Genomic DNA, 15094 nt, shown 5'->3' on the forward strand with positions numbered 1-15094 from the left:
AGCTTTTATCTTTATCATGGTTTTGCATCAGGGCTGGATTTTAGAAGCCCTGTACTCAACTCTATTAAACATGTCTTTCTAAGGTTGACTATAGTTGACTCTCTAATAAGAGGAGATAGTTTCAGCCTGAGCTGAAAATAAGGAGAGACTCAGACCGGACTGGGGAGGTAAAGGTCATTCTGCCTCCAGGCTGCAGAGAGGAGATAAGACTGAAATAAAACTGGAGTCAGAAAAATGCATGAACTCACCTGAAGAGGAAAAGTTCCTGTATTTTTCTTTTTTGTGCATGTTGTGCACGTCACAATCTGCTATGAATAATGGAAACAAAACCATTTCTCTAGGCACAAGAGGAGATATCACACACAAGTGTTTTCTAATTATCTTTCAGTTCAGGGTTTTTTGTTGAGTTGAATCATTTAGATCATTGTGTGGCGAGAGACTTGTGAAGAATATAACTCTAAAACATTAAATAATACATTTTACAATGATTTTATGGCATTTAAAACTTTCTTAGGAGGTTGCATTTGGCCAATTTGGACTAACCTCAGTATATCTAAACCAGGAAGTCTCTGTGGAGCTTTCAACTCCCCGGTGAAATGGAGATTCCAGTGAAACAGAAAAATTAAATCAAATTGTGGGATTTCCTACGACAGGCAAAAATAAACTCGAATTTATTACCTACCTTTTCAATTTTATTATCCTGCTGTAAGTAGCTGCAGTATCCCTGGTGGTGCGGTTTTCCCATGCCCTGGGACCTTATTTTTTTCAGGCAGCTGCGAAAGAGGTCAATGGTTTTCTTTTTCTTTTTTTTAAGACCAGTGTGAATATGTTTACAGTTGAGTGTAGTAGATGTTGCCATATTTGGATAGAAGAGAGGATCAGGGGGCGTATCCTCAGGGAATCATATGTTTAAATTAAAACCCTGAGTGGCCAAATGAAAACACTGAGCACACGTGCTGCAGAAACCACAGACGGTGACAGACGCCTTTTAAATGAAGCCTATCAGTATATGACTCACTTCACTTCGATTTTGCTTCATTAATTATCGCAGCTGGAGCACAGGTTGACACAGGAGACGCTCTTTTTATCGCCTCATATTGAGAAGACTTATCTGCTCGTGCGTAATGTTCACGATTTCTGCCTCTTGTCTTACTCTCACTCGATCCTGATTCAACCCTCCTCTGCTGAGGAGAGTGCGCGCATTGATTCCACAAACCGCGGTGCGCGCTTGTTTTCAGCACCACGGAGAGCAATAAGCCCTTCAACAAGAAATAAGACGCACAGTTAAAAAGAGAGCGAGCGGTCAGATATTCAGCTTCATTCTGGGCAGTGAATATATTAACACCAACATAACAAGCGCTCGAATAAAACACGTTAACGCGCAGGATTTCTCTGGGAAGAGGAAGAAGGAGTGACTAGAAAAAAGTGTTGGTTGTAAACAATGCCATGCTTGGAAAAAGAGATGATATTGATACGTGGGCGTTTGCTGCTGACGTTTGTTGGTTTGTGATTATTGACAAACATCAACAGTTGTTATCTGTTTTTCATTCCCATGCAGGGGTCAGTGAACACGAGCTCCACAGTGGAAAACAATGTGACCTGGATCAAGCAGGTGATTCTTGTTGTTGTTGTGGTTGTGCCATCACACTTGAATGGAGGTGTGTGCTCGCCATTAAGTGCCAAGTTAATTTCCGATTGGACGGCTGGTGGACGTATGTCAGACATATGCGCGCCGTGGGCGGGTGTGGACGTGTTTGGGTGGAGGAGAGGAAAAGGCAGAGGAGAGCGCAGCGCCTCAGTGTGCGGTTACGCACAGATGCAGAGAGGTGATGGTTACAAGATATGTTATTAAGTGGCGTCTGCCTCGGCTCTCCAGGGCTGCAGGCTTTGGCTGAGAGAGGCGTGGCGCCCGTGGCCCCCCCACACCGAAAACCACCTGTATGGATGAGCGGACCTCCGGCGGGATCCAGTCGCCCTCGTCTGCCGGGATCAGGGGCTACAGTGCGTCCGACAGCCGGGGCTATGCCGAGGTGGAGAAGGGCGTCATGACGGTGGAGAACATGCTGGAGGAGTCCGCCGTGCACTCGGCGCCTCACCTGACCGTGGATCGATACGAGCGCGGCCGCCAGGGATGCTGCGAGAGGGTGGTGGTCAACATCTCGGGTTTACGCTTCGAGACGCAACTTAAAACTTTCAACCAGTTCCCGAACACGCTGCTGGGGGACCCCAGGAAGAGGATGCGCTACTTTGACCCGCTGCGGAATGAGTACTTCTTCGACAGGAACAGACCCAGCTTTGATGCCATCCTGTACTTCTACCAGTCCGGGGGGCGCATACGGAGACCTGTCAACGTTCCCATTGATATTTTCTCCGAGGAGATCAGGTTTTATCAGCTGGGGGAGGAGACCATGGAGAAATTCAGGGAGGATGAAGGGTTTATAAAAGAAGAGGAGCGCATTTTGCCCAATAATGAATTCCAAAAGCAGGTTTGGCTTTTGTTTGAGTATCCTGAAAGCTCGGGGCCAGCCAGAGGGATCGCCATCGTCTCAGTGCTGGTTATTCTGATTTCTATCGTCATCTTCTGCATGGAGACTCTCCCGGAATTTCGGGATGAGAAGGACCGAGCCACAGTGGCACCCGAGGTCAATGGCACAGCACCCTACGTGCCAAGCCCGTTCACAGACCCCTTCTTTGTGATCGAGACCCTGTGCATCATCTGGTTCTCCTTCGAGTTGCTGGTGAGATTCTTCTCCTGCCCCAGCAAAGCCACCTTCTCCAAAAACATCATGAATATCATTGACATCGTCGCCATAATCCCCTACTTCATCACCCTGGGGACGGAGCTGGCCGAGCAGCAGACCAACAGCGGCCAGCAGGCGATGTCCCTCGCCATCCTGAGGGTCATACGACTGGTGCGGGTCTTTCGCATCTTCAAGCTGTCCCGGCACTCCAAGGGACTTCAGATTCTGGGTCAGACTCTCAAAGCCAGCATGAGGGAGCTGGGCTTGTTGATCTTTTTCCTTTTCATCGGAGTTATCCTCTTCTCCAGCGCGGTTTACTTCGCAGAAGCGGACGACCCCTCGTCCAGCTTCACCAGCATCCCGGACGCGTTCTGGTGGGCGGTTGTGACCATGACCACGGTGGGATACGGGGACATGCATCCGGTGACCATCGGTGGGAAGATAGTGGGGTCTCTGTGCGCCATAGCGGGCGTGCTGACCATTGCCTTGCCCGTGCCCGTGATTGTGTCCAACTTTAACTACTTTTACCACCGGGAGACGGACGGAGAGGAGATGCCGATGTACGCGAACCCTGGCAGCTGCGAGCACCTCCCCGTGGAGGAGCTGAGGAGGTCGTGCAGCTCCTCGTCCCTCAGCAAAACCGAGTACATGGTGGTAGAGGAGGGCATCAAGCAGCCCAGCTTCAGCACCGAGAACAAGCAGAACTGCGTGAACATCAAAAAGATCTTCACGGACGTGTAAATGAGCACGAAGGGAAATCTATAAATACCGATTTTATTTTTTTAACATAGCCAGTTGTAATGTGTCTGTCGATATCTGTGGATGCACTCTGCCAAATGTCCCTTTTAACAAGCATCTTGTTGTTTATATTAGCATTTACACACGTGAGAAATTACATCTACGGTGCATATTCACGTGTCTTTAGTATTTCTAAGAGATTGAGAAGTATTCAAAAGTCATATGCACTGTAAAACGTATTCATTTGGGTCCAATTAATAACATATATATAATGAACATGTATAGCTGCTTGTTAAAACTGATATTTCTCCAGTGAAGATGCCAACATATCTGTGTTTATGACTGGGATACACGTGTAGCCTATTACTGCATCTTACTCGTGAGTCCAAAAACTACGTCATGTGCTTCGTGGAAAGAAAAGGTTTCTTTGTCCAGTATAATGTGAAAGAATAGACTATATGGCCGAAAAGGCCTGTTTAGGTTATATCTAATATCATAACCTGTCGACATGTTGGAGTCTTGTGCAGATCATTATTCAGGTAACAAACCGCACGGTGGTGTTAATGGTGTAAATCACCAATAACACGTCAAGCTTTACGTACAAGTTGTGGTTATTAACTCAGAACTGCCTTTATAGCCTCTATTAAATAAAACGAGTCAAGTTATCTGGTACCGACTCAGAATGTCATTATCAGCCTCGTGTCAGTGTCAACTTCAGGGAACAACCAACGTTGTGAATGACCGTGTGTGTGTGTGTGTGTGTGAGTGAGTGTGAGGTCACGTGGTGACAGGATGCAAAACACGGCGGATCATCGTCCCGCCCCCCTCGTGATGCAGTCTCCATGACGACGGTGGTTTCCCGGGTACCCCCCCTCTAGCGTTACCATGGCATCCTGTTGGGAGACTTTCCCAGTGTTGTTCATTATCTCCTGTTCGCCATCATCTTTGTGTCCTTCACGTGGCAGCTGTGGATGTATGATTTTTTTTTAAATATTTTCCATGTGCAGAATTTATCAGTTGTCGTACGTGTGTGTGAGTGTGAAAGGGGGGGGGCATCAATGCTCTGGGTCCTTTTACAGGTGAAGCCAACTCAGCTTCGGGCGGTGAATTGTTTGATACGTATAAATATGAATATCATATAAAAAGCTCTTGTATCCGTGCAGCCTCACCTTTTGTTTCCTTTCACCTCCCTGGCTCCATTCTCTGAGTTGGCATGCCAACTAGGTCTGACGTCACCTACCTTTCATCCCCCCCCCCCCCCCTCCCCAGACACACGCTCGCATGTGTTTCTTTGTAGCACAAAGTGACACAAACAAACAAACAAACAAACATGTGCAACTCAAAGGAGACCGCTGAAATTAATTACTGCGTGTCCCGGGTTCCGCAGCATGAATATGTATGAGAGCTTCTCACCAAGCTCCATCTGAGACGCTGCTGCAGCTAATGGCTGTTTTCCCCCTTTTTTAGGTTATGATAGTAATTATTCTCAAATTCTACAAATTCTTTGACTTGCAGCTTAAAACCCAAAGATGTTCTGTTTGCAGAGAAAAGCACGTTCAAAGAGGAGTGGCCTGGACAGGGGAACCAGGCCGTTACTGCTTAAAAAAATTGTATAATGTTAATTACCTAAATGTAGATGATTGTTTAATCTGCTACTAGAATACCTGCCAATACTTCAATCCCTTATTAATTGACTTTGTCTGTCAATAAGGGGCTGTCTCAAAGTTATTTTATTTTGCCTATAATTAAGACTTAGAAACCAGTAAAAACAAATTAAGGGTAGAACGTGTTTATGTAAAGCTGCTTATCAGTAGGTTTCATTATTGTTGATTTCACGCTGCACTGTGTTGTTGTTGTTGTTGTACCCACAAAGAGAGAGCCTCTTTGTAAATAGCTCAGTGCGGACCCCTAGTGGATCACCTGTGCTATTACTGTTGGACAGGAGTCTAACGTTGAGTTCAATGATATTTAATTCCTTTTTATTCTTTCAAGATTAATAGCAATAAAAACACTATAATTCAGTTAAAAGCGGATTAATGTGTTTACTCAAGAGTTTTTCAACAGCTATAACTCCTCCCGTGGGCCCCAATGCTGATAGATAACTGACGATGAATGAAAAACATTAAATAAGTTATAAATGTTGACAAACACTGTTGAATATTAAAAAGTCAGTGCATCCACCTGAACTATAGTGAGCCACTTACTAAATGTGTGTATACTGCTTATGAACAGCAGGACATAAATGTTGTGAACAGTTAAAAGAAGATGAATGAGAATTGCTTACAAGCGTGTTACAGAAATGTGCCACAAGGCAGGTTGTTTATCTCTGTAGGTTGTTAAATCAATGTGTTTAATTCCTATAATGAGTAGTTTTTTTATTTCTCTTTTTAGAGATTGAGAATAGTTTGTTTTATGAGGTCAACGGGGAGTGAAAGCTCTCTCGGGTACTGACCACAAACATGAGTCATGGCGCTACAAAATAACACACTTTAGATTTCTGGGCAACATAAAGCAACTTTAATAGGTACAATATAATTTAATGGAATCCAATTAACAGCTCTGCCATAATTTCAATCTTTACAAAGTCATTTGCATTCTTCTTATCCTAACTGTGTAGATTCAGTGATATGTTATTATTTTTCAAGGCATAATTAAAGGACTGGACAACCTCATATGTGGTGAGGTGTTTCTATTTCATCTGGTGTCTTTCCCACTCTCATACACAAGGGGGCAGAATATCAGAAACACCTCTGCATGTGATGTAGAGCAGTGCCATACAACCACTATCTAGGACTTTATTGCAAAACAGACACATTTGATTTATGCCTCCATAACAGTGTCGTAAAAAACGAAATATCGTACATGTCATTAAAGCTGAATTTATGACCGTGGTATTGGATTGCATTTGATGATACTTATATATGCAGGGGTTACAGCTTCAGTACATGTGACGTATTAGGTTTTATTAAGATCCAAAAAAGTGTTTACTGAAGAATTATAATGACAGTTAGTGATAATGTTATTATGTTTTACATGCCAGTGATAGAAACAATGTTTTTGTCCTACATCCGTCCTCTGTTTTGTCAACCAGGTCAGGAAGTTTCCTGAATATTTCACCCAGAGGCTTTTTTTCTGACCCACAATTTCTATGTTTCCCTTGAGACAAAGGAAATTACAGTTTGTGAGTCAGAGAGAGCGAAAGGAGAAAAAAAAAACACAACCCTGTTCTTTACTTACAATTTGCATGACTTTGAACCAGCCAAAAAAAGGATGATGAAGGACACCTGAAGTTAATTAAGGTAATAGTTGATGAATGCCAAATGCCAAAATACCTGCAGAATGGGTCTTATGATATACAAAAACTCCAGAGCTTGTGTAAATACTGTCAAGTTTGCTAGTAAATATTTTAGCTGAGTTAAGATAAGTTATAATTCTCTTTGCTGCTTTGACAAAGTTTTTAAATGTTGAATTAAATTAAAACCCAAGTGCTAAACAGTCAACCAATTTAACTATTTTAGGAAAGTTAATGCGACAACTGAAGAACAGAAAGGGCAAAATGACTTAACATCATAAATGTCATGATCATTTGCAAGTGAAGCAGTTTTTACCATGAGATTCACAGACCAGACACCACGTGTCCCACAGCTCCAGGTGCTGCGCCCCCAGAACTGCTGAGCGGCTCGTTTTCCATCTGTCTCCTCTACCGGAATTAAAGTCCTTCCTCCCTCTATTTGTACCCAGGGGACACTGAAGACGTGCCTCCAGGTTCCCCAGAGCCGTTAATCAAGTCCTGCAGAGGTTGAGGGCAGCGCTGGTGAGAGAGAGACACCTGCAGTTCAGCCCGTCTTCTTCTGGTTTGTGGAGAAGGGACGATCAGCCTTGTGTCCTTCTTTTTTTTCCAGATGCTGCTTTTCTTAAAATGAAAACAAGAACGTATCAGTGACTTCTGTGTTTACTCTTCAGGGTTTTATGAAGCTTATTAGAAGAAGATTAACTAACAAGAATCAATATTCATTTAGAATTTTGTCCTTGTCAATGTAAATATTGGGAAAATACTCTTTCATATTATTTTAATAAACAATTTTCATGTCTTTATGTTGCATAGAATAGGACATCAAAACATGTTATTATCATCTGACTGTGCAGTTTCCCCTCAGCTCCCCATGTCTTAGCATCTTTCTGCTTCCTGTTTTCCAGACACAGGCTCTGCTCTTAGTAATCATGTGTTTAGCAAAAGTTAGTTGGTGAAAGTAGAGAAGGATTTAGTGACGATAGAGACATGTGTTTCCCCGAAGAGGAGAAGAAAACTGTTAAAAGGACAAAGATAGTGGACTTAAATTCATCATGTAGCCAGAAATCCAAATCCAAGTGAATGCTCATGTTGCTCTGGATTAGTAACTGTGAGTGAAGCTGTTTGAGAAGGAATCTAAAGTGCTATTATGCCGGGGTTGAGATATATTTGGATAAAAAAAACTATACCCTCTGTTGTTAACTGAAAAGTGAGTTTTGTAGAAAAGGACACGTTTATATTATCAGAAGTATAAGTTAAAAAGATTGTGACATGTAGAGAAACTTCAGTATTGAATTCAAACAAGGATGGAACATTTCAAAATGATACATAACATCATTACCCCTACATGGCACTATCAATAAAAACAGATTCAAAGTTTAATACTACTTTAAGAAGGATAAAGCAAGCAGCACACTGAACATGTGAGTCGGTATGTCAGTATATAGAGGAGACCCCGGGCCCCCCCTCCCGTCACGTCTCCTTGTCGTCGTCAGAGGGATGACGCCTGGCAGCCGCTCGCCATGGATGCCAGAATGGGCGTGTGCCCAGAGAGGTGCCGCCTGTCACCCCTGAAGTTTACCACAGCTCGCTCATGACTCGTCAGTGTTGGGAGGAAGGGAAGGCAGCGGCTGCACATTTTTTCTCCCTGTTCCGATGATATTTATCATGTGGTACAGTGTTTGCCCTAAAACTGTAACTCAGCGCTGCCTAAAAATAGAAACCCACGAGACATGTTGCCATTGTTTCTCTGGGTGCCATTCATCCATCTGCTCTTTGGAGATCGTGTAACAGCACTCTGGGGGCTATTCTTAAAGTTCACTTTTCTGCATCAAGACTCAGTGATCAGCGGCTTTCAGTGAGAAAAAGGAAAAAGCCCCATGGAGCTTGTGAAAGAAGCCCCCCCCCCACCCCCGCTGTGTAACCAGCTTCCTATAGGCAGCTGAGCTGTACGAATGGAGGACACGTCCCAGGTGTGGAATCGTGTCTGCAGGAGAAATGATAATCCACATATCTTACACTTAATTCATCTTTAACTGATGCAGCTGACTGCGGGCGGGCGGGGGGGAACGGAAAGGTGCTTTGTCATCATGCTGTAACTTCACCCAAAAATATCTCCACGGCACCAGAGACACTGTGGGCGTGATGTCACCGCACAGACTCCGCCCACTCCTGCCCCCAGAAGCGGTCGACGTAGCAACCCAATGAAGCTGAGCAAAAAAAGAATTCGCCCGACTACAGAAGAAGTGCTGACCTCGGACTATCTCCCTCTCACGCTCTCAGGCACTTTCCAGGAGTCTCTATAGCTCAGCCTTGAATTACAGGAGCGATTTCATTAGAGGTTAGGATGTCTTGTCCCGGCTCGTCCCTCAGGTGTCCTGTGAGTCCAGCAGCAGAATGAACCCTCTGCACGAGGAGGCTCAAACATCTTGGTTCCTCCGGTCTCCTGACAAATAGAGGAGGAGCGACTCTGCAGCTGTCACTGTGAATGCCACATGTCTCTTGATGTGCCTCAACAAACAAACACAGCAGCCCTGTCATTGTCACACACTGTGAAGCACACTGTGTTTATCGCTCGTGCTTTTGATTCCATATTTTTTTCAAGTATATGCCGACGAGAAAAGGTGGAGAAGGACTTAAGTATTCAGGGGTGGAGTCACTGCTGAATGCAATGTCAGTAAACCACCACCCAGCGTGTAGGAGGAAAAAGCTCATTGCCACAGATGGTTTTATTTGTATTCTTTCACCTTCGTAGCAAAGCGGATGGTATTTCTGCCATGACCTTGGTTTAATATTACTCAGTGTTACTGCAGCAGGCACTTACCTTGACTTGGATTTCACTGCACTCACTGTACCCGGTGTGCACAATGTGACTCGTTGCATATCGCAGTATAAGGACATCCCTGCAAACCGTGACACAGACTCACTCACTCTCTCCCTGACTCACAGTCCTTCTCCTCAGCATCAGGGAAGCTCACTGATCTGAGTGCAGCAGCAGGGACTTTTCTTCGTGCTGCTGCTGCTGTCGCTGCACATGACAAAGAGCCGTGCAGTAAAGTAGACATATGTTCACGTCAGACAAATGTGGCACGCTGTCACTTTTCCCTTCCGGAAACGGCCGCCTTGTGTTGACGCAGTAAACTGTAATCATATGGAAAATGTCTCCAGGTAAAGTGTTGTACCAGTTGGGATAATAAGCTTGGCAGTGGGAGCGTGTGCAGACTTGTGTGAGGGCATCAGTCACAGCGAGCTGCAGCTCGGCAGTATACCGCAGTGGACCAGTGTCCTTGTGTCTCTCCTGGTATCTGGCTCGTTTCCAGCATCTGCCCTCATCCTGCTGGGCCTCAATCTGACAAGCTCTCTCCTCCCTCCCCCTTCTCTTCTCCTTCTCCTCTCTCTCTCTCTCACTCTCTCTTTGCACAATGTTCTCTCCTCCCCCCCCCTTCTCTTCTCCTTCCTCTTTGCACAATGTTCTCTCCGCCCTGTCCCGTCTCTTCCTCGTCTCCTATTTCTTCTCCATCATGTCTACAATCTGAGAATCATTGTGTGTAATGCAGCAGGACGTCCTGAAATGCACACGATATGCAGAACTCATCTTTTCCGTGTCATTGCATCGTGCTCACTGTTATGTTGAGCTTGTAATAAGCAGAGCGGGGTCTTAAAGTTGAATCGTGTTGGTACTCTGACCTTTTTATTTGCAGCCCTTATCAAACAGTGAGCTGGAAACTTGTGGCCACAGCCTCAGATGTCCAGGTAGCTCCAGGGAACACAGAGAAGGACACAGGCTTCATATTTGTGTAACTAATCCGATCTTTTTTTTATTTATTGCCTCCACTGTCTGCCCGCTTCCAGGCTTGTGTGCATCTTGGCCTCTTCTGCAGGGCACCTCAGTCTCCTGAGCACTGAGGCTGGAATGACTCATCTCCCACAGAGTTAAATAAACTGAGTCTCAATGAAGCTGCATTGGAAAGACAAGTGTCTAACAGCAAGGTTGTGTGATTTATAGAAAATCTCTTTTAATTCGGCAGCAGATTCAAGCGTGAACATTATAATCAGAGATAATTTCCTCCATCTTACCGCATCATGTTGACTATTAAGTCATATTGAGCTTGTCATTAACGGAGCTGGGTCCTGAGGTTGAATCATGTTGGGATTTGGACAGTTTCTGTGTGAATCCTTTTTCACTCTGGGTGTTGTGTGTGTGTGTGTGTGTGTGTGTGTGTGTGTGTGTTTGTAGGTGTGTGTGTTTGTATGTTCAGGAAACCTTTGGCTGCTGCATTGCAGTATGTTGGAGCAAGGTGCTACAATAAACATCCATGAAGAGAACACTGCACTCCAGGGACTAACCAGCAGTGACACTCGATAAACATGTGTGTCCCGTCGGTGCTTTGGGCACAGCTTGTTGTGAGTACTTTTGGTCCATAAGACACAATGTTCTTCTTACACTTTTAAGCTGATTAAAGATAAAATGTACATTCAAATATATAGTCCGCCCTATTGGTTTAAAGTCCGGACTGGTTCTGACCTCTCAGGGTTTTCATGTGGTCCGAAAATATAAAGACAGATTGATCGCCTCTCACATTATGAAGTATTTGTTGAGCCAAATGAAACATGGTTTTAACATCGATCATGAATTTGTCAAGGACTGAAAATTGGAATGAAATATCTGGACAGATTCATAGACTTGTTTACTAGCAATTTGTTACACTCCTAGATGTGTATTTTGTGTTAGATTGTGGTAATAAAAATAATAAATCTTTTAATTTTGACAGTGTCGCTCTGTAAGTCATGACTAATAAATAAATTGAGCACAGGCTATATTTGATGTTGGTCTTCAAAAATGTGAATTTACAGTTAATTCAGTTAAGGAATTGGGGATTTTCTGGCTCCTCTCGGGTCTTAGACCTCAGGGCCCAACTTTACCCAGTTGTAATGAAGACTTTTCTAGAGAACATAAGTATTTCAAATGAGTGCTGGCACCAAATGTGAGCTCAGATTTTGTGTCTTATTTACTTGTCGACTCTTCTTGTGGTCAAATGCTTAAATAGTGTGACGCTTGTTTTTGAGAAAGTGGTTTAGACATAAACATTTAACTGTAATGTCACCAGTTTGGTTTCAGCTTAAATTATTTTACATCCTTGGGTACCACTTTCTCTTTTATCCATTAAAACTAGTTAATTTATCTTCACACATTTGCCATTTTTAAATCTTTATAACAAAATTTTGACAACAGCAATTTGTATTTAGATTGTATCCAACATTTGATATGTGAAGCATGTTTAGTTTAATTAAAGAATATATATAATTAGTAGAGAGTAGAGTAGAGTATTTGTAGAGAAGTCATGGTAAGTATTGAATATACCTTCATTGAATATTGTAATTAAATAGTATGTACTTTTACTGCTGTAAAACAAGGAAGATTGTTCACAAGCGGAAATCGAGTTCAGACAAGTTACTTTTTTTCGATTAACTAAAGAACTTCTTCTTTATTAGATACAACAAAACAAGCTAAATACAAAACAGCAGCAGGAAAACATTTAAAATGCAGTCAGAGAAATGACCCATCAGTCAGTCAGTTATGTTTCTCTGCTTCCTGTATCCACGCCAAGACAACATCGGATGGAGACGAGGAGACGACTCCTGAAATCAATACCTCTTGGACACAAATCCACCATTGACACCGTCGTCCGCCAACTTTCTCCACCACCCTCACGTCCTAAAAAATGATTAAAACGTTAACAGGGTTTACAGTGGCACGTCCCTTCACTCTTAATTAAAGCCAGTGAGCTAATACTGAGTGAACTGAGCTTTACAGGCTGCATTAACTGTCTTTGTAGAGGGGCCCCTTGCTCATAAATAATAGCTGTGCTGTCATGATGAACCTGGGAAAGCCATTAGGAGATAGTGAGAGGTATCCGGCTGTGTGGCAGCAGGCAGGCAGACGGACAGAAGGGACGACGGTGGGAGCCGTGATGGTCAAGGCTCAGCCGGGAGTAACCTTGGCAAAACCGAGTCTCACACAAATCATCCAACACTCAGCCCTCCGCCCTCTGATACTCCTCATTCGCCTCCTTCCTCTCAGCGGCCGAGGGATTCCCGCTAACCTTTGGCTCCTCTGGAGGTCACGTCTGGCCATTCCCAACGTCAGTGGTGATAATGGGCAGAGGATTTACTATTGATCATACCTTTCACCCGTCCACTCTGTGAATCAAGGCACAATGATGAAGGTTTCACTCTATTTTTGTCCGCCTGCTATCTATTATTAATGGCGCTCGCCAGCAGGAAAGGTTACACGTGTAACTGCTCTGCACAAAAAGTACAAATGTACAAGAATTACACAGCAGAAAGTGAAGGTCCGATCACGGTTTGACACCTGAATGACAAATCTAAACGTCTTATCTGAAACATGCAGATGGTTTCATGTTACAGTTGAATGAGCACGCTGAAATATCTCCAGAAATTAAAGCCCCAGTCTAATAAAGGCACAGCAATTGTATTGTCTGTGCAGAGCTTGGAATGCTGGTGCGTAGCAGAATGTGACCTTCCACGAAACAGATGCTTCAGGAAAACAAGCACCGTCTTCATGCTTCTAAAAACTACCAGTGTGTAGGTGCTAGAGATGAGATCACAGATCCAACGGCTTGGGCAAGTCCTCAGAATGGACCAGAGCAGCATGGTTAAGATGGACACCACCCCCCCCCCCACCCCCCCCACCCCCCTTGCACATTATTGGCACTATCACCAATCTCTGCACCTTAGCACTGCACGTGCCCGTAACTCTGGTACTATATATATCTTGTTCCATATTGTTGTTTTATGTTGTTTTTATATTGTTGATATGTTCAGGACACCAACGAACGACACCAAGGCAATTTCCTGTATGTGCAAGCAAATAAAAGAATTCTGATTCTGATTCTGATTCTGATTCTGACCTGGAAGGTCATGGTAGACTCTGAGGCCCAGCTAAAAGAGATGGGACACCAGAGGGGGGCAACACGTAGCCCAGACCAAGACAGATCCCATTGAGGCAGATCGGATGAAGATGACAAAAAAAAAAAGAACTCTTCCTTTTATTGTTTGCCATTGTTTTTCTGCAATTCTTCATTATTACTCGCATGGAGCATCTTGTAAATGTGTTTATAAAGGAGTAATTGTTATTATTAAGGTTGTCACTTGAAATGAAAACTGAAGATGAACTTCCCTAAGTTAATCTGAGTGGGGTTACCTGAGCAGCAGCGTTGCATCGCAGCCGAACAATGCAGGAGAGGCTGTGCCCCTTTAAATTGGCCACACTGCAGATGAGGTGAGGAGTGGTTGACTACAGTGCGGATGGAGAGCGCGTTTCTTCGCCCTTCTCCATCAGCTGCTCGTGGCTCTTGGTATGCACAGCAATGCCCGACTGCAGGTTAGACTCAAGCTCTAACCAAGCAGCAGCCCAGCTGAAGCAGCTCAGGCAGAAAACCTCCCATTGTCACCTGCAGAATGAAATCAATAAAGACCCCCCCCCCCCCCCCCCCCTCCAGAGCTGCAGGTCCAATTATGACAACCCGCTTTGTTCATGTTTGTTTTGTATGCATGTGTGTGGCTGCGACTTGGTGCAATTGTGTGATCTCGCATCCCTGCAACGATTCTTTCATCCATGTCGTTACAAGTCAGTGTCTGAAGATGCTCACCATGCAGTCTGTGCGCGTGTGACAGTGTGTGTGTGTGTTTGTGTGTGTGTGTGTGTGTGTGTGTGTGTGTGTGTGCACTTGACTCTGCATGTGAGCGCATGTATCTGCAGCTCAGACTCTGGACCCACCTCTAGGTGTTGTTTTTCTGGTCGTGTGTTGGTAAACAGGCGCGGTGACGCACGCGCCCTTCATTGTTGAATCGTCTATTTATTAATTCTTGCTATAATAAGATTGTCTTTGGGTTTTTTTCTGAGCCCCGTGCCACCCCATCCCCCCCAGCCCTAGACTCGCGGTGTTTCCCCCCCTCCTCTGCAGATGTTGAGCCCCTCAGCATCAGGATCTGCTTTTACCTTTGCGGCTCACCGCTCTGCAGCCGCGACACAGTGGAACAGCGGAGGCGCATCTTTCTGCTGATCCAGCACCAGCACCTTTGCTTGTGAAGGGAAGCACCAGCAGCTCCTCGACTGGTTCCCTCCCACCCTCCCTACCCCCCTTTTTTTTGTGTGTGTGTTGCCATTCGCCATCCCACGTCTGCCTGCCTGCCTGCCCGCCTGCCTGCCCGGAGGAATATGAGTCGGGGTGGGGTGGGGGGGAACGCGAGGACACACCCGCACATACAGTACCCGGTGTACACGGCGAGGATGCTGCAGACA

General features: G+C 44.7%; 1 protein-coding gene across 1 annotated transcript; it reads left to right on the forward strand.

Moving 5' to 3' along the window:
• The first annotated feature begins 1813 nt into the window (after positions 1-1813).
• On the forward strand, positions 1814-4686 carry kcna3a (potassium voltage-gated channel, shaker-related subfamily, member 3a). The gene has a single exon (XM_062406682.1). It carries the CDS (start codon positions 1941-1943, stop codon positions 3480-3482), a length of 1542 nt encoding a protein of 513 aa, XP_062262666.1. The 5' UTR covers positions 1814-1940; the 3' UTR covers positions 3483-4686.
• Positions 4687-15094: the final 10408 nt, after the last annotated feature.

The sequence above is a fragment of the Platichthys flesus genome, chromosome 2 (assembly GCF_949316205.1).
Source record: "Platichthys flesus chromosome 2, fPlaFle2.1, whole genome shotgun sequence".
NCBI lineage: Eukaryota > Metazoa > Chordata > Actinopteri > Pleuronectiformes > Pleuronectidae > Platichthys > Platichthys flesus.